At 39.7% G+C, this 19212-nt stretch overlaps 1 protein-coding gene across 4 annotated transcripts in view; it reads left to right on the forward strand.

The window, feature by feature from the left end:
- The first annotated feature begins 1748 nt into the window (after window positions 1–1748).
- Window positions 1749–19212, forward strand: part of LOC131571971 (disks large homolog 2) — a 620230-nt gene continuing 602766 nt past the window's right edge. For all 4 annotated transcript variants that reach the window (XM_058824787.1, XM_058824783.1, XM_058824784.1 and 1 more), the window contains exon 1: window positions 1749–1850. In XM_058824787.1, coding sequence (XP_058680770.1) covers window positions 1749–1850 — 102 coding nt within the window. The remainder of the gene's footprint in view (window positions 1851–19212) is intronic.

Here is a 19212-nt window from a genome sequence, read left to right on the forward strand (position 1 = left end):
GGATAAAATAAAGTTAGTGTATGGTGCAACAGTAGGAGCAAAGATGAGGAAATTGATTGTTTTGTGGCTTTGAACTCTGCAAAGCAAGGGTAAATTATCCTGATGAAATTCTACTTAAAGTATAGGTATATGCATACACACACATGCATGTATCTATACTTATTTAAACACTAAATAAAATCATAGTAGAACAGGTTGCCTAAGTTAGGGTCTGTCAGGCAGCTTTATAAAAAAAATCCTATGCTATTCATCCTCTTGTACTGCTTGATCTGGCTTCACACCGGGACCTCCATTTGCCATTTTCTCTGTTCTGTTGTATAACAAATTTCTACTTCGGGTTTGTTACAGAAAACTGTTTCAGTTGTGACTTAAGAACTCACTTGCAATTGCCAGGGAGACAAGCTGCTCTCATTTCTTTAGAAAGAGTTTCTAATTTGATGGGCAGAGCTTAGTGAGTCACAGAAAAGCAGGGTCAGGGCACTGTGGAACAACTGCTTGGTTTACTCTGCTATCAGCTGTGAAATCATTAAGGACATCACTTTACTTTCCATATCATGGCCTTTTCATTTTGTATTTGCGTCTGCCAGGACCAAACCTAAACCTGGAGGATACATTAATCCAACTTTTGATATAAATAATCCTCTTAAAAAGCACAGCTAGTGATTTGTTCATCCAAGCGCTTTATTATGCATTTTCAGCTGGTGTTGCTTTAACTGAAGGAGCAGTGACAGCTGTAACAGAATCCAAACGAGTATTATGTTCCCAAACTTCTTCTTTAATTATTGCTTTTCTGGTTTACAGCAAGATGTTTGCAGGTTGCAGGATAGCAGTACTAGCTGGAGACAGTTACATTGCCTCCAAAGCAGAGTTGAAAGAGGCTTGACTCTTTAGCTTCATGCTGGTGCATTTTCCGTGTAACTTCATATCTTTATTCAGTGTCTCCTGCAATCCTTCAACCTGTCTATTTGTAAATTTGTGCCTGGAGAAAGCTCCCATGTGGCAAGCCAGGATTGGATAAATGTTGCTTGTATTTCTCTTATTACAAACTCCCAGCATCTGTGATTTTCAGCTCTGAGTACAGTTTGTTTCCTGCTGAGGTTCGTCTATTTGGGGAAAGCAAAGGTCATCGCTTCTCTGGAGTTGCGACTGATTTGATTCTTTTTCACGGGGAGGCGCTGGGAAGGGAATCCTTACTGGAATGCATATTGATAAAGGCTGAGGATCCTGGCTTCTTAGATAAGTCTTTTTTTTTCTCTTCTCTCCACACTATGACTATGTATTGCAGCAACTCACTGGCTTTTTACCAAATCAGGAGCTGCAGTATTTTTCTTCCGATGGAATAATTTCAGCCCACTTCAGCTAGCATGACAATCTTATGTGATTGTTATGAGTAGGCGTTTACATCCTTTTACATGCTAATACTGCCACACCTGCTAGTCCCCCTCATTTCCATTTCTCTCTTTTTTCCCTTTTTTTTCTTTTTTTTTTTTTTTTTTTTTCCTTCCCCGATGTAAAAACTAATTTCCCAGAGGAAGGGAAATCCTGAGATCCGTGATCGTTGTTGCATCGTTGATTCACCAACAAAGAAGGGGATGGCTGAATGGGACCCCGGTAGAGATTCAAGCAGGCTGCTTCTGACCAGCAAGAGGAAAGCTAGCTGTTGAGCAGCATATGTTGCCACTCCATGTGCTGTGTTAGCTACTTGTTTTCAGCCTTCAGTAGGCTGCCACTACTGCAGCACTAAAGGAATGTGCCCTATTGTTAAAGATCCTGACTGCTTTACACCAATGATTTGCCACTGCAAAGTTGCATGCACCAACAACACTTTATCGTTGATGTTTGGATGCAAGGTAGGATGTGGTTAATGTATTTAAATGCATGCTGTAACTCCTTTGAATATCTGTGCTGTTTAATTTCATGTCTGACTAGAGATTTCAGTGCAAATTGCGATCTGTTGGCTATAAATTAGGGCTTACTGCCGGTATGCTTTAAACGTTAGAGAAAAAAAAATCAGAAGTAAAGCTTTCTTATTTCCCAGGGTTATACCAGCAGAGATTTACACGGGAGAATTACGGATTATGAAGCATTTGTTTTAGAGTTCATTGTATACTTAGCTAACAGTGCTAAGATTGCTAAACCACTACTCTGCTATTTGCCTGGCTTTATTGATTTGGATGTGTATACTGTTATTACAAAAACACAATCCAGCAAGACTGAATGTATTTTTTTCCATTTATATTGCTGACATGGTTTTTAACCAGAAGAGCAATGCTGAAGTATACAACCCTGCACTTCTCTGTAAGAAAGTAAGCTCCCGATCCCATTTTTAGGTCTAGAGGAATATCTTTGAGTAAGTGTTTTCTTCTAGGGACTGGACAATCATTTAATTTTCCATTTAAATTTAAATCATAAGGTGGCGCAGTTAGCCAGAGAAGTTTTTTTCCTGGCTGTGTAATGCAACCCCATCCCAATTTCTTTAACAATGGTGTTGGATTGGACTCTATTTTCCCCCATATACATCCTGGATTGACATTTGAGTATAACCAATGTTTGTTATTTTACTGAAATAATTCAGAATTCACGACATGTTTTTAAAACGTATTGTCTTTGGGGAAAAAGTTTGGTTCTTGGATCACTGGGTCAATCATAATGATTTTACAGGGGGATTACATATTTTGTCCCATTCCTTTTCCTTGCTCTCCTTAAATAGTGGATGATATTAAAACTGTTCCTCTATGTCTAAATAGAGTAGGAAATGAGCAGTTATATTAAAAAAAAAGTGTTAGTAATTACTTAAAATCATTAACTTCATACTTGAACTTTGCTAATCCTTAAAAATAGCTAAACTGCCAAAATAAAATTTTAGTTATACAGTCCACAAACTAGGGAACACAGTATGCTTTGTGAGTTCCTGTCTGACAGAGTAGCCTAAGTAAAATGAAAAGAATTTATGGACTAGGTTGTAGATGACTCAATGCTGCCTAAATGTATATCAGCTAGAAGTTAATGACAGCTCATGTATTGCTTGGTGTAATACCCTAACTCAAACTTGGTTATAGTCAAATGCAAATTATCTGTGTACCTTCTGCTTTTCCTCTAACTATGGCCTGCCTATATGTCTGGTTACTTGAGGCTTTCTTGAACTAAAGTTTCTTGTTTCTTCCCTTCTGTTTTAAATAGGCAAAAAAATGGTCTTTTAGTGAAAGGGTTATAATTTAATTGCTGTGTCATGATGCCACTAGTGATATAAATAGCATTAAGAGTTTGTCAGATAAGAAGCTTTTTAATTTGCATTTTTTATAAGATTTTTTTTTTTTTACTTTAACTTTCAAACCTTAAGGCCTCTTGTTTCCAAATGTTAAATTCTAATTCATAAAGGTGAATTGTTAGTCAGGGGAAATTAAATATAAGCCACCCTTCTACAAAGGTAGGCCAGTGGCCTAGGGACTACTATCCAATTTGTATTCCTGCCTGTAAGCATGATTTTCAAAGATTATTCTTTGATGCACTTAAGTTCTTTCAAGATTTTCAGATCCTGTTATGAGGAAGCAAGAGAACAAAAATCATAAATTCCAAACTTTTTTTCCCCTAATCTTTCTTTAGTGCTTCAGGCTTATTACATTAGTCACAGTCAATGTTTTATCTTCTTGTGGTGATGTATGAACTACTTCTCAAATGAAATGTGGATGTGTGGGATAGTGATCATTTTCAGGGAGATGAGAAGGAGCTCAAGTGAACTTATTTACCTTGGGCTGGTTCAACATGTGTCCAATTAGTTCCCTTTGATACCACCATCAAGCATGCACGAGATACACTGGTAAATGTACAGAAATCAGCTCACTTCAAATAGCTTTTTCTCATTTTTCTTTGTTCTGCAGCCTGTATATGAATTCATGACTTCTTTGCTCTGGACACTTAGATTTCTAGATTCATGGGTGCAGATCCATTGTTAACAACCAAAGAAGTGTGAATAAGAAGTAAGACTGTTTCTTTTTAGGAGATGTTTTAGTCATATGACATGAAGTAATGGATCTAAGCATGCTCACAATATTATGACTTCTAGAATCACGTGGTTCTTTAACACAGGAAAGAGTGTAATATCCTGAAATGACACTTTATGTTCTGGGTGACAGAGGGGAAAATAGGTCCTCAGAGTGTAATACCAAGATAGTGGAATAGGCATCAGAGGAATTCAAAGTAGGCAAATATCTCCTAGTGCTACAAAACTGACTCCTTTCAAAAGGACAGGGCAAATTGCAGTATTGCTTACACTTTTGATTTGCAGTTTTTAATTCTGTGTTACATACAGACTTCTTTTTCCTATGGTCAGAGAAGTGAGTGAGAGAAATGTGCCACCTCAGAGCCATCACACCCATTTTATCATTTCCCCATGCTATAGTTTTACTGTCTTCTCATTCCTAGCAGGTGGTGCCAGGGAGTTAGTGTGGTGGGGCAGGAAGAGGGTGCACGTCTTACCACACCATGTGTTGCAAAGAAGGTCAGTGGAGGAGCTCTCACTGTGCCTGTGGGAAGCTTTGCTTGTCAGCTTGATTTCCCAGTGATGTCCAGTTTTGTGATCCTTGACTTTTAAACTGCAAACAATTCAAAGGAGTTTAATTTGAAAGACGGGTCAGTGCCTACCTGAATTGTCACAATTGCACTTTAACACATTTGAAGACTTGTTCAGTTTCTAGTAGAGAAGTACCAGTGTTCCCATCACAGCAGTGCAGAGCTGAAGCAGAAACAGGATAAGCAGTTGTGAAACACAGCCCTCAGGTGACAGGAGGTGCTGTGCAGAACTGTCTTGTTCACCATCCTGCACGGTTGGCACATGACTGCCTCTCCCCTGAGTCCTTAAGAAGCTCCACAGCTACTGGACAGATTGATGCCCACAGATTGAAGGAAGGCTTGTGTGTGAGACAGGCCCACGTTTGTGGATCTCCATCGAGAGGAGTGCATGGGCAGATATCAGATTCTTACTGAAGATGCTGAAACTTAAATGCATGCTAAAACGTCAGTATATGCTTACTCACTTTGCTGGATTGTTTGTTCAGTATTGCAGAAGAGTTATCTCCTGCCTCTCAATATCCTGTTCATTTTGCTCTTATTAAGAGTGCTGGGAAGGGATTTCAGGTTGACTGATATGTTTCTTAAATTATATTTCAGTCACAGTTCTGACTCTCAGATGGAAGTGTTATTCTGCCTTTCCTCTTTTACTTCTTTATATTGAAAATAGATATTGAGGATATTCCAGTGACTTTTCTGTTTGTTGACCTTGACCAGCTATTTTGATTAATCCTACTTTCTTTTTGATTTAGGTTTATTTTTATATCTGTCCTAGCATAATTTAATTTCTTTTTAAAGAGATAAGATATACTTACCTCTCTTCCCTGTCTCCTCTCTTTCCTCCTAGCACGTTTATTACAACCAGTCCTCCAGCAAAACAGCTGGTTTTGGAAGGGTTATTTCCTACTATTTCTCAGTTTTAGCTGAAACAGCCAAATAGTGGCATATTCCACTATCCAAGGTGAGGATGCAAGTAAACCCACTTGTTTCTTCAACTGCCAGAACTTCTATGTTTTGAAAAATTACTGGATTGCAGAAGATTTTATTATTAAGACAAACATTAAGTAGCATTACTGAATATCTTGACATTCCTATTTATTATTTTTTATAATTATCAAACCATTAGGAAACTAGTAGTTTTCTGTACTGGTATTATTAGTATTTTAAGGAACTCTGGTGTGCCACTTAGTTCTTAATTGAGAATATTCTCTGTGTTGTCATAATTTAGATCTGGCTAGTGTAAGGAGCAGCAGTTAGAGATTCCAGGAAAGTACTTCTCCAATGAGGTATGATCCATAGCAGACCTGTTTAAGGCCTTGCATGCTTTAGCTTCTTGATGTACCCACAGAGGTGAAGTGCAACTAGATAGAACACTCACTCAAATTCCAAATGATTTTTTGACAATAATCTCCCAGCCCTGCCCATGTATCCTGTTTTTGTTTTGCATTACAGAGTAGGCTTGGGGTGTGGAAACAGGATGCCTTTTTGATGAAACTAAGCAGAAACACACCAAGTATTCTGCAAAATCTTACATGTGTTCAGCTTATAAAAGCAGATTAACACTATTTCAAAGGAAAACCCAAAACACAGGTGTGATGCTGTGATTGAGCCCTTCTTATCAGCACTTCATTCTGTGAATCCATTCATGCTGCTTGCTGTTGTGTACCTGAACTCTGACTCCACTGATGTATTTAATTTCTGATTTTTTGGGGGCCAGAACTGGAGAGATGTAAAAATGCAATATATCCATGGTCATGTTGACTTCTGTGATCCATCTGTAGAGACTGGTATATTGTATAGGGTTCCAGAACCCTGTGAAATAGTTTGTGCCTATTCGTGGACAATCAGCAGAGTAAGTCAGCTGGAACATTGCTGCCACTTGCTATGCATAACATTGACAGCAGCACTAAGAAACCTACTTCCATGAATAATTCTTGTTAGGCTGCTGTGGTGTTTAACTAAAAGTGCTCAGCAATAGAAGGAGCTGCAGAAGAGATGCAGCATTGCCATTGGCAAGAGGCTCTGAGCATGATCACTTGAGTCACAGCGGATTTGTGCACAATGCTCAAGGCAGGGAGAGTTGTCTTCTCTGGCATTGCATATATGCAAGCTGGACATGGGGTGTAAACCCAAGCAAACTTACCTGGCTGTATCTTTTTACTTCTGTCAGGCATTCACTAACCCCTTGCACTTTACCACTTCTGGCTGAAGAAGTGATAGCTCTCCAGCAGTTCCCACCCATCATCAGTGTGGGAAAAGAACAACTACACGTTTTACTCAAAGGCCACCAGTCCAAGATCTTCTGAGTAGCAAGTAGCAGTTTACGAGGCTGTGGGACCCTGTCAGGAACTCCTCCCAGTATTGAAAAAGGTATAAAGTGGATCCTACTTTTCAGAACTTTTTGTTCCCCACCATTGAGGAGCACTGAGAGGAACTCTGGTATCAGAGAAAACTGTGACATTGTACATGATCCTGAGTTTCTTAACTTGAACTCAGACAGGTGCTGTAGAAATTGATATTACAGGAGACACAGGATGGCAGAAGCCTAAGGAGAGGTAGGAGGCAGCAGCAGGAAGGTTCAGGTGGGGCACGTGGAAAAAATGACATAAGGCAGGTGATGGAGAGAAAGCAACTTAGGGGTAGGATAAGAAGGCAGTGGTCTGGGCAAGGGTCCTGAGGAGGCAAGGTGAAAAGGAAGCTGGTGAAGTCTGGCTAGATTGTAAATGGTAAAAAGTTGTTTTGTGAATCTTCTGAAAGTTTGGGCTCATGCCCTCAATCACACAGGAGTTACTGGGTCACTGGTCAGGGAATGTGGACGAGTGTTTCATTTTCTCTTATTGAAGTGAGTTCACTTGCCAGCTGTCACCCACTGGTGCTGTCCAACGTCTGGGAGGGAAATGTTGAGGCATTTCTCAAGCATCAACATCAGGTGTTAAAAATATCTGTGTTTGTATGAGGGTACTGTGTTTCACTTTCTGCCACTGTTGTGTCCAAAAGCTCCCTGTACACTGTGACAGAAGTGGGTGCCTGGTGGGAGATACCCTGAGACAATTTAAATTAAGAAATCAATGCTGAAAGTGGCTTTTTAAAATTAAGGTGTCTTGTTTTGGTTTTTAAAAGTTTTATGCACTGAAAGAAAGTTCTATTGAAGGTGAGATCCCCAATCCCTGCATCATTTTGAATCAGTGGGGTTTTTTTCCCACATTTTGCCAGAATATCTTCTTAGCATCCCTGAACAGCTGGATGGCTCACAGTGCTTGCTGTCATAGAATCATAGGGTGGTTTGTGCTGGAGGGGACTCTAAAGTATCACCTAGTTCCAGCCCCATCTTGTTGTCATGCTTCTGTCATTACAAGTCATTCTCTGGTAGTGCAGCAGTGGAGTCTGATATTCACCACTCCAAATTACTTACAATTCACCTGGAGCTAAAGGACACAGTGAATGCCCTCTGGACTGTACCTTTGACCATACAGCCATAGTGGGAAAAGGGTTTCTTTTTTCAGCTAGCAATAAAGAGGACCTGAATGTTGTTGTTCTTAAGCACTGCAATAAAATTTACCTGTGGAAAAAGTAGGGCAGGAGGAACATAGCTAAGGGTTACTGAACACATGGAAGAAGTTCAGAGTTTGCTCAGACACTTAAATTTTTTGATGTATTTTTGCTTCAAATTATACATAATAATTACATAAAATGAGGTACTTTCAAATATAAATGACTTGGTGCTCAGCTACATGAGCTGCTTGGTTTTGCAAACTAATTATTGAGTAAGAGAGGGATATATATAGACATTCATCTTAGCTGTAAGAGATGTCATAGAAGAGAATGGTGATAAAGAAGTGTTATATAAATATATTTAAGTGATAATAGCAATAGAACTGAAAACTGTCACTGAACAGTTCTGATCTTTGAAAAGTAGCTTTTATGTTTCCAGTGTAGCTGTCAGAAATATTCTCATTTATAAAATATGTATATTTATTGTTTTCACTTTTTTGATTGTGCTTCCTTCAGCTTTAAGCATTTGCTATAGAATTCATAAACATGAAGGACAGGATTTGTCAAGAAAGCCTTGCTGGGGGTTGTGCTGAATGTAATGGAAACCTCAATGAGAAGATTACTGATGGGAATTCCTCTGACTCCCTCTAGAAGTTAATGATCTGTAATCCCAGGAGAGATGGCACAGAATGATCTGATGAAGTATTAAGGCAGCTTGAGCTATTCTTTTGAGTCACTTAGCTCTTGAGTGTTCTGAGAAGTAAAAGGGAAGTAAAAATTGGGAAGTAAAAATCTTCACCCAACTTCAATGAAGAATTGCACCTGTTAGCTACTCAAATGATCCCCACCAAGCCAGAAAAGCAGGTTTTCTGGGACACTGACTCTTGGTAAACAGGACAGTTTTAAATTTTTTCCTTAAACTGACATTTCAGAAACCTTGATTCTGAGAATCCTGACAGATTGTTTTGGGGAGATTTCCTTTAGGAGATGCTGACAGCTGTTCAGCGTAATTAAGATGAAACATGCTAAATATGAATGTTCAGAAAGTCATAAGGTGCTGTCAGCACCAAAGTCCACACAGTGAATCACCTGGAGGCTCTGTAGATGTGTCTGATGTGGTAAAGAGCCTGTGCCAGCACATAGTTGCCTGAGAAGGAATGTAGACACATTACTTGCAGGATGTGAGCTCATCCCCTATGGAAACAGGCTTGTAACTTCAGGCCTTGGACCAGCTGCCAATATTTAGAATATACCTATATTTCTAAGACAAGGAGGACTAATGATTATACTCAAGTACTCAATTCCTGATTTTCCATATTGAAAAATTGTTAGATATTTCCCTAGACTGAATTTTATGATGATCTCAAGCTCTTTCAAGACAATTTGTAGATGTAGCTTGAAGGATTGTTCACTCCAGGAACCTCTTCCAAGAGGGAGTATGGATGAGGCTGCATCAGGGGAGATTACTTGCAGCCTACAGGCAAACCTCTATCTTCAAACACCTCCCACCCCTGCCCTTTGCCTTTTGGTAATATTTGAGAGCATGAAACACATCTTGTGTTCATTTATTAAAGATGCTACTTTAGTAGCAGCATGGATGTGGGCCTCTCCCAACCACTTGGCCTGAGAACCAAGGGTCATGCTGAGAAACTGGTGCATTTAGCATAGCTGATGTAGCATAAGGGCTCAATCGTGATTCCGCCACTCTTATCTTGACAAATGTAACCAGTAGGTCAAAGTTATCTAACCATAACAGCTCTGTCAGGCTGGGTGCATCTGGACCTGTGACCACCACACATGTGCCAGTCCACCTGGAATGTACCCAGGTGTGCTGGGTTAGAGGTCTGAGCCCAAAACTGTGAGAAGCGTGTGCTGAGCTCAGAGACCCTGTATCCAGCACAGAGGTGCTCCACCCTCCAATACTTGCCTTCTTAGCTACTTAACCACTTAACCTTTACCAGTCACAGGTGCTTCAAGTAGGAAGAGGAGTCTAAATTCAGAGAATTAAAATGTTTCATAGATAAAAAAGGCATTTAAATGAGTAATGCACTCTTGCCCATCACCTTGTAAGGCTTATAACAGCCCTGTGAACAGTATATTGTTAAACTGTCTATGCCCTGGCCCTTACCCTATTTATCAGAGGTGTTGTCAGTGGCTGGCAGTGAGATGACTTGAACTTCGTACACATTCTAGGGAAATCCCAGTCTGTGTAAAGCATAGTTCCATAACAGGAGAGTCACCTCCATAAAACATTGAGAAAATAGACTGAGCCAGAGACGGTTCTGTGACCTTGATTTAGGACAGGGAATGGGAACTCCTTATTTCTATTCCTGGCTCTCACATAGAATTCCTGTTGTGGCCTGAGGAAAATTGTGCCTTGCATCTTTTTCTAGAAAATCAAGTTGATAATACCTGCCTCAGAGGAATATTAAGAATTAATCGTTATTGTGTGTAAACAGCACGGAAGTGAAATGAACCATGTAAATACAATTGGTTTAAGGATCAACATAAAGCCATGGTTAGGCAAAGATGGGGAGGATATAAGTGAAAATGGAATTACATTATTGAAAATCAAAGTATCTCCTTTTTTTTTTTTTTCCTGAGTCCCTCTTTCCTCACTCTTTCTTTCAGGCACACCTTGAAATGCTATTACTCATCCTTTTTTTAGGTTCATCCTTCAGGTCTGAGGTTTCACATCCCCTCTTTTTCCCGTATCAGATTGTTGTAGGTGATTTGCAAGTCCCTGCAAAAGTGGATTTGAAAAGAAAGTGCTGACAGGCTCTTACCTCCCTGCATCCAAGATAATGCTACTATTGTCTAATTTATTATATAAAATTGCTGAAGGGAAGAAGTGATATCCAGAGCTCTGGCTGAGTTTTTATTTTGCAAAGATTATTTAAAAATAGTCATAAGGGGATGATACACAAGGAAGGAAGCTGAAAAGCAGATGAAAGTATACCTGTTGCAAGGAGGCAAATTGGTAACTGCATCATGAAAATCTTGGGAGTGTTCAGGAATTGTGGTTAGGCTGATCACTGGGAGGAGCATTCAGCCCAGTTCAGAAGGCCATGTGGCTCTCAAACTGCACATTATATCCCAGGTTCTGCAGTCTACAATAAATTAGGCAAAGTGCTGTAGAGCTGCATGAAATTCAGGATACAACAATCTGCAGAGCTGTGAGAGAAGGTCTTTTCAGTGTTTCTGTAGTAGTGTTTTGCACTGTACCTATAAAATATACTTTTCCTACTTTTTTCTTTCCCTTGTCTGTGCCAGTCTTTCTGCTCAGGTTCCTGGTCCTTAGCTTAAGAAAGATAATAAATTAGCTGTGTAGCAACTAAACACTTGACAGCATAAGAAAGCATAGGCCATTTTTGCACTGGCAAAATTAACTGAGGACTAATATTCCATACACAGTAGTTCGGGATATAAAATAACCAGGACAATATGTTTTCATAAGATGAAGTTTGGTGATACATTTTAAAACATGTATTCCTTCCCAGAACAATTAAGAGAACTCAAGGGAGGAGGTGAGAGCAGAGGAGGGAGAAGAAGTTGACCTAGAAAATGCACTTGTGGGTCTAATTTTGTGTGTATGTACATATTACAGAGGAGACTGTTGCACCACCTCCTCAAAGCCCTGGTATTTTGCACTCTTTACTATATGCATCAGCCCCCACGTGAGTTCCAGACATGCAAGCCTTTAATTTTTCAGCATTAAGGGTATGTCTTTTCAGTGCTTGAAGATCACAGCCCTGTAAAGGTGCTGGAAGTGAGGAGACAGAGAGGGACTAGAGGCTATATGAGAGAAACTTTCAGAGGATTGCAAGATCTGGTTATGAAGCGAGAGGTTTTGTATTGAAAGCGTTTTTGTTGCAGGGCCTTCAGGCTTGCTTCCTCATGTCAGGTACAGCTGCAGGGACAGGGGAGCAGCATCTTCATCACAGAGCTGGGACGTGAACCTCAGGATATTGCTCCTTGTGTTGGAGGCAGCTTCCTAAAACGGAGGTTTGATTTGCTGTCTACAATTGCCTAATCTGAGTGGATCTGATGTATAAATCTCTTACTGATACTAGATTGCGCCACTTTTTGCATTAGTAACTTTCCCTTGCAATTGGAATGAAAACTCATTCCAATTGTGTGCTGAGCCAGAGAAATGGAGATGCTCTCAAACTAATCCACATTCTGCATGCAAACACCAGCTGTTTCTTGACTGTTTTTATTCACCAGGAGGGCCAGCATAGGGCTCCATGAGTTAATAAAGTTTCTGTTATTAGATGAGAATTAGTTGTCCTGTAGTCTGATGAGTTTTCTTCTACTGTCTTCAGTTATTCATAAAATAAAGGAGTGCAGATAGGAATGGGTCATCTCACATCATAAGAACGCATCAAAGTAATCACAGAATCTTAGAAATGTTGATTGGAAAGAACCTCTATAAATGACCTCATCCAAACTCACTGAAAGCAGGAGAAATGAGAGGTGATTTAGCATGCAGCCAGACACCTCTCTTTGCAGAATGAATGGTTTGGGTTTTAAGTAATGCAAGGTGAAATATCACTGCAGCTAAAACACAAGGAAATCTGGGAAGCATAAACCAGAGTTTAAAACTAGGGAAAGGAAGTTGGCAGTTCGGAATGTTGCTCCCTGTTCTTCCATTGATCTAAACATATGTAGGAAGTTGATTTGCCCTCTGTTGATTAAGGCTGGGAGTGTTGCCCGGGACCAGGATGGTAGGGGCTTTTGTCTCCTTTTATGCCTCCATTTATGAGTTCAGGAAGAGTTTGTGAGACTCTAAGGTCAAGATCCTTGCAATAATTAGGAACCAGCCCCCTTGCCTTTTGACGGGAATTAAGTACCTGCTAAGGATCTGCCCATGCAGAATTTCTTTTTCTCCAGTGCTTCCTTTATTCAGCCTATGCCTTATTTCCTCCTTTGCTTGACTTCTCCAATATGCATATATGCCTTTTCTGCTGTTCCTGGCTCTTACTTAAAATTCACTGTTAGACCCCAGGTCAGTTGATGTGGTTGGTTTGGGTAGGGAAGTCAGGAGGGCACTCCCAGAGAGAATCACAGACAGGAATAAGGATGTGTGTCCATAACCTGTCATACATATGGACATACAAACAAGCAGGTCACTGAGCTCTGCCCTTACCTGCTAGATTAGTAATACTCCCACTCTTAATTCTGAAACTTTGGTGACTCTAGGCCTTGGATGATGGTGGGTGGGTGGGAAAAGCGGAATGTCTGTTTAAGGCTGTAAACTGCATTTGAAAGTGTCAAAAATGTTTGTGATGCAGAGTCTATTTGCCTTATATAGAAAATTCATGTTGTCACATCCCTGAAAGTTCTTATGCAAGATTAAGAAGTCAAATGGATCTTTGAATGCTGCAGTAAATAACAACATGACTTGTTGTCAAAACCGTAATAAGATAAATCTAGCTGATGTATTTTAAACATTTCTTTATTAAGAGGGCTTTAACTCCTTTAATTGCAACTAAAATTAAAATAAGGCAAGAAAAGGGATCAGATTCTGCTTTTATTTTCCTGCATAATTTATTCCTCTAGTTAGATGATGAGAAGCTGATGCAGACACACAGACTGATATTGTGCTGTAGGAAATACCTCCATTTTAGTAATTCCAGATTTGGCTAAACCTTATAAATGACTGATTTAAACACCAAGGCACAGCACTTAATAAGACTCTATTCCTTTGTGGAGTTTAGCTGCAGAAATTATGGTTAGGACTTTTTATTGAGTTGCTTTTCTCAGACCTCAGTCAGACTTGGCATCTAAAGAAATTTGGTTATTTCGTCTGAACATATTGATGTCTTTTGAAGTAGCACAAAGCCCCATCTTCTCTTGCTTTCCTATCATAAAATAGCTCCACAAAGCATCAAATAAGTATTAAGTATAACACTACATGTGCCCCCCGGTATCTGTTGGATTGTAGTTTAATTTAGGGCACAAAATTTACCAAACAGAACTACTGCTGTCATGAATTAGGTAGCTCTTTTGAGTACGAGTCGCAGTTTGCAAAACTGATAAATGAGAGTAAACACAGCATTTCATCAGTGTTCCTTAGCTATTATATTGTTATCTTCTGTGTGTGAATAAAAGTTCTGATAATCTTCATTCACCAGCTGCAAAGCAAAATTCGTTTTCCTGTTGTGACTAATGTGGAAGGGTTTCTTTTCATTCAGAAAGACTGGCATGTACTGCAAAGAATAAGAAAATAATGAAGCTGTTGCAGGACAAAAGAGAAGGTGCTGAGAACTGGAAAGAGCTGAATGTTTTTTGAACTTGTAACTCTTGAAATTACATTTTCTCTGTGTGAACTTTTTAAAATGAAGTGAATTTCTCCTGTTTATAACAGTGTGCTTGAACCTGTGGTGTGCAACTAGAATAATTCTATTCCCGACACAGGATTATATAATGATGTTTAAAGTTGCAGTGCCATTCCCAAAAGAAAAAGACCTTATAGGTTCATATTTATGGTTTAACAGGTGAGATCCCAAAAGAAGAGCAAAGCACTTTGTTTTTCTCGATGTGTTTTCTCTAATGCTAAAAATATGAACTATAATTAAATGCTCTAAATATGATCAGAGACGCCTGAGATCGACAGCTTTTTGGTTTGAAACAACCAGCCTCCAGGTGGTGGTGACCTTCTGGCAGTGTTTGCTATCAACTACAGCTGTTTTCATCCCCTCTTTGGCTGTAGATACCCCTCTCTGCTTGCCTGCAGAGATCGTACAAACAACCATTTAGCAGCTTGCTCTGAGCTAGCGCTTGACCCCTAAGGAGGGTGCAGACTGCTTAGAGTCACATTGACTTGCTGCTATTCCCTGCTTCAAAGTGCACTGTTGTGCTCAGCTGCTGTCTGCACGGGTCAGCTTCAGGTGCAATCCCACAATGGAAAACACACTTCAGAACAGATGTACTTTGGCAAGTGGAAAAAGCTCCGAATTATTTTAAGGAGCTCTGTAACTTGCTATATATTTTTTTGTTCTAAATATCTGCATTTTAAAAAATCCTTTGGAAATCTATTGAGAACTTCTAGTCACTGGGCTTAGGGAAAAATTATATCAAGCTGTTTGATATTTGTACTGGGAATGCCTCTGGAAATGCCCATCTCTGTCATATACATTGTGTGGGTCAAAATAAGGGAAGAACTGGGAGCTTGTCCCATGGGTCTTGGTGACAATTCTTTCCTTCTTGCTTCTTATATCAATGCAGATAAGCATTCAAGAGAGATCTCTGTTTAGGTTACCCAGCTATTTCAATCTAAAAGTCCTGGTCTTTTGAGACTTCAGGGACAAAGCCAAAACCCTTCAGGTACCAAGAGAGGCTTTGGTTTACCTAGAAACAAGATATCTGTACTGTTCTTCAAACTCTTCTGAAAGCCTCATATGAGTAGTACAGAGTAGTGATTTGGAGGTCTTCAGCAGGCATGAAGGAAGAAATACAAAAATGGGGAAATGTCTTTAGTTTGGATTAACCTTCTCTTGGTTTCAGTTGAGATTTTTGTTGGATTCCAAAGTTTGATTACAACTTGTCAATGAGAAGCTTTAAGTCTGGGTTTTCATCTTGTAATTTCTTTCCTGGAATGTTTTTCTTGTATATATGAAAGACAAGCATGGATAACAGCAATGAAATTAGAAAATACCTGGAGTAGTCTTTGTGTGTGGGTGGTTTGTTTGGCTGTTTTGTTCCTGGCTCGAGGAACTGCACATTTCTTCTTTTATCTTGGAACTGTACATTTCTTCTTTTATCTTGAAAAGAAAAATTCTAAAAACCAAAACCAGTTTCAATTTGTGCTCTGCTGTTCCACTTTCTAAAGATGTGGTGTTCTGTTTTCAAAATAAAAAGCTCCTTTTTTCTTGAAAACTTTTCAACACTGTAGTTGAAAATTCAAGAAATTCATAACATCGTCCTGTCTTCATCCTGTGATGGCATAGTAGCCTATCTTCCTGTGCACCCACTTGATTTTTCAAGGGCTTCAATTGGATACTCCAAAGCTGTAGTGCCATTGATTGTCATTCAGCCTCCTGTGAGTAAAACCATATTTGTTGTTATTGTATCCTTCAGGCTGACTGAGCTAAGCAGTGGTGTGTGGCTGTTTACTCTCATCTGCATAAAATGTTAACCCTTGATTCAAGGAGACAATAGAGTTCTGATTTCTTCTATTCCTGGCCCTGTCACAGGCTTCTTCTGTGGCTTCAGTGCATGATCCATTACTAAATCTGCAGGCATATTGCATTATTTAATGCCACTACCTAGTCCTATTTTGGCAGCACAATTGATGTTTGCAGGTGATTCAGTTTTATGCTGATTTCACCAAAAGCTGCAGCAGTATTGCCATTGTGTGGGCACCCATTTGGGATTGTATTAAGCAAGTACTCTAATGCAGAAGTATTCTTTCAGTCCAGGCAGTGACAAAGGCAGGAACAAAGCAAACAGAGGGCTGAAGGAGGTACCTTTTCCCACCAAGCTTCTCGACTTGAGCATCTCCACTACTCAAAGTATTTCTGATTATCCCTTTAGGGAAAAATGTTAATATACAAGATCTAATTACCTCTGTCTAAGCTGATACGCCTACAGCACCTTTTACATAACCCAAACAGTTGAGTTCCAATTATACAATTATATTTTAACATATATTAACTACTATTCCTTTAGGAAGGAGACTTATACTGAATATTTTAACTGAACTCCTTTCTCAACATGGACAGATATATGGTAGGGTCTCATTTAATTATGGTGCCAAAAACTTGAATTGTTTTTAGTTCTTTGAATATTTTTAGTTCCTTTGAAGTGAATGTTTTTAGTTCCTTTCCCCTCCAATAAGTGAGGTGGCTCTTCAGAAAGCCCATTTTCCATACCTTCAGCACTGACAGCAGTCTCTGTATGTGTATATCAAATGCAGGCTTTGAAGCTCATGTTCTTGGGGGCCAGCAGTGGCCCATGACTGCAGTTAGATCAATAATGATCTCACCATACTGTGTGAGTATCCTCTGCTGTGCAAATAGCCTATGGCAAGGTCCAGGTCTCTCGAGAAAGCATCATGTTCAAATGGGGAGGAAAGGCTGCTGCTTATTCAAATGGGATGTCTTGCTCTAAAGGTTGAGAGCACAGAAGGTTGACTGTCCCTTTACTGAAAAGGCAAAGGGCTCCAACAACCATTCTTCTTTTCTGATAACTTCATGCAACTTCTGTAAGAGAAAAGCCCTCATCAGGATGGCTTGTTGATGAAGGCTGCTTGCTGCACACTTTCAGTTGTTAATATCAATGAGGTTTGTAGGTCAGCTCCTCTGAAAACCCAGAGCCTAAGTTTAGAGTGAGGAGTCTGAGTGTATTCCTATGCTCAGAGCTAACTCAAATTTTCAGAACAGCCAGGAGAAGTTAGGACTTGACCTGAAAGAGCATAGCAGAAGAGATGAACCAAGAAACAGTGAGTTTGAGGGGAACCCTGGTGAGCAAGGCTGGGGACTGCTGGTGGTCCCCATAGTGGATTAATAACTATATGTGGGGTGATGACAACAGCTGGAGGGGAGGAATCAGGTCTCGAAAGTGTTCTGCTTCTTTCCACGCCTCAGCATCAACCTATGGCAGAGCTTGTGCTGAGTTTATTGCTGCCATGGAGGTTACCTTACCCGCAGCTGAACCACCTGGTTTAACACTGATGCAGTGTTTTCTGTGCTACACTGTAGCCATTTCTGTGCAGTGACTCAAGTTTAAAATATCCCCTGCTTAGACAACCAACAACTGGATATTTTGAATAAAATTATCACATTGGGCTGTACCCATCAGATAGAGTTCCCGCCAAAAGATAATGTGAACATAATTAATTACAAGGCAAAACTGAATCATTACAACATTGTACTTGTGTTATTTTGATTATACAAACCCAAAAAATCTGGAGGTAAAGTTCCCATGGCAACCTTAACTCTGTTGCCTGTGTGCACTGTGTGTGTATGTTTGTGTAAAATAGGAGGACGCATTATTCTGGTCAGAGTGTTTTAGGACTTGCTGGTCAGGAAGATGTTAATCAGGCCACAGATATCATCCTAAAAGTGATTTATTTTTGCTGCTTCTCTAGCCAAGTGTTAAAACATAGAGGAGATTTTTAATTTCTGTCCAGTCTGATAAGTATTCCTGTTAAAAACATAATGCCTGAACCTTGTCATAAATGTGATCTATCACTGTTCAACTTTAGCTGTGATTGTGACAGACACCCTGCAGCCATGAGTCTTAAGAGGGAGTAAGATGAAATTGGCATCCATTTTTTTGGAGCGAGCTCACTAGTATCAAACATTTGATTACACATTGCACTCTGATGCTAACACTTAACACTGCTGAGCTAATTTCACCCATGAAGTTTTTTTCAAGGTTAGACATTGTTTGCCTGTCCATCAAGGATTACCGAGGGTGCAGGGGTCTGGTGATGTAGCAGAACTGTTCCCATGATGTCCTGACCTGGAGTAACTGTCAGGTGAGACCCTACAATATCACCTGAGGGAATACCATTTTCAGGAGGCTTTGCCATGGAACACTCTCAGTCTCTTCCTTTCCTTCACCTGCCTCACCCATGTTCAGTTTTTCCCAAATGTCCCCATCAGCCATCACTGTCTTACAGAGCAAGGTGGCCTGATGATCAGGGGAAGGAGGTGTTAACTGCTGATGTGGGGAGAGACCAACAGCTGTAAGAAATTTCCTCCTTTCCTCCTCCTTCTTTTTTTTTTTTTTTTTTTTTTTTTTAGGCAGAATGAATAAGGGGAAGTTTTGTGATTAAAAACCCCACCACATATTATATCCTTGTGAAACATGTCTGGATAGTGAAGGCATTAAAGGGTACTATTCATTTTTATGACTATCATGAGATTCTGTTAATGGCATGTTCCTGGTAGTGAGCTTTACAAGTATTATGTAAAGTACTTTTCAAAATTACAGCTTATTATTTTTTTTTCCCTGTGCTTGCCTTTAGCTTTATTTTCGGTGACATAATTCTTCAGGGTGGTGGCTAAGAAAGAGGAATAATACTTTACAGAAAGAACTGAAGGTCTAAAACTTTTACTATACAAATAAATACATATCCTTTCATCTACTGAATATGACCATATTCTTGCCTGAACTGCTATGTAAAGTCAAAAGAGACATTAT

The sequence above is a fragment of the Ammospiza caudacuta genome, chromosome 2, assembly GCF_027887145.1.
Source record: "Ammospiza caudacuta isolate bAmmCau1 chromosome 2, bAmmCau1.pri, whole genome shotgun sequence".
NCBI classification, from domain to species: Eukaryota; Metazoa; Chordata; class Aves; order Passeriformes; family Passerellidae; genus Ammospiza; species Ammospiza caudacuta.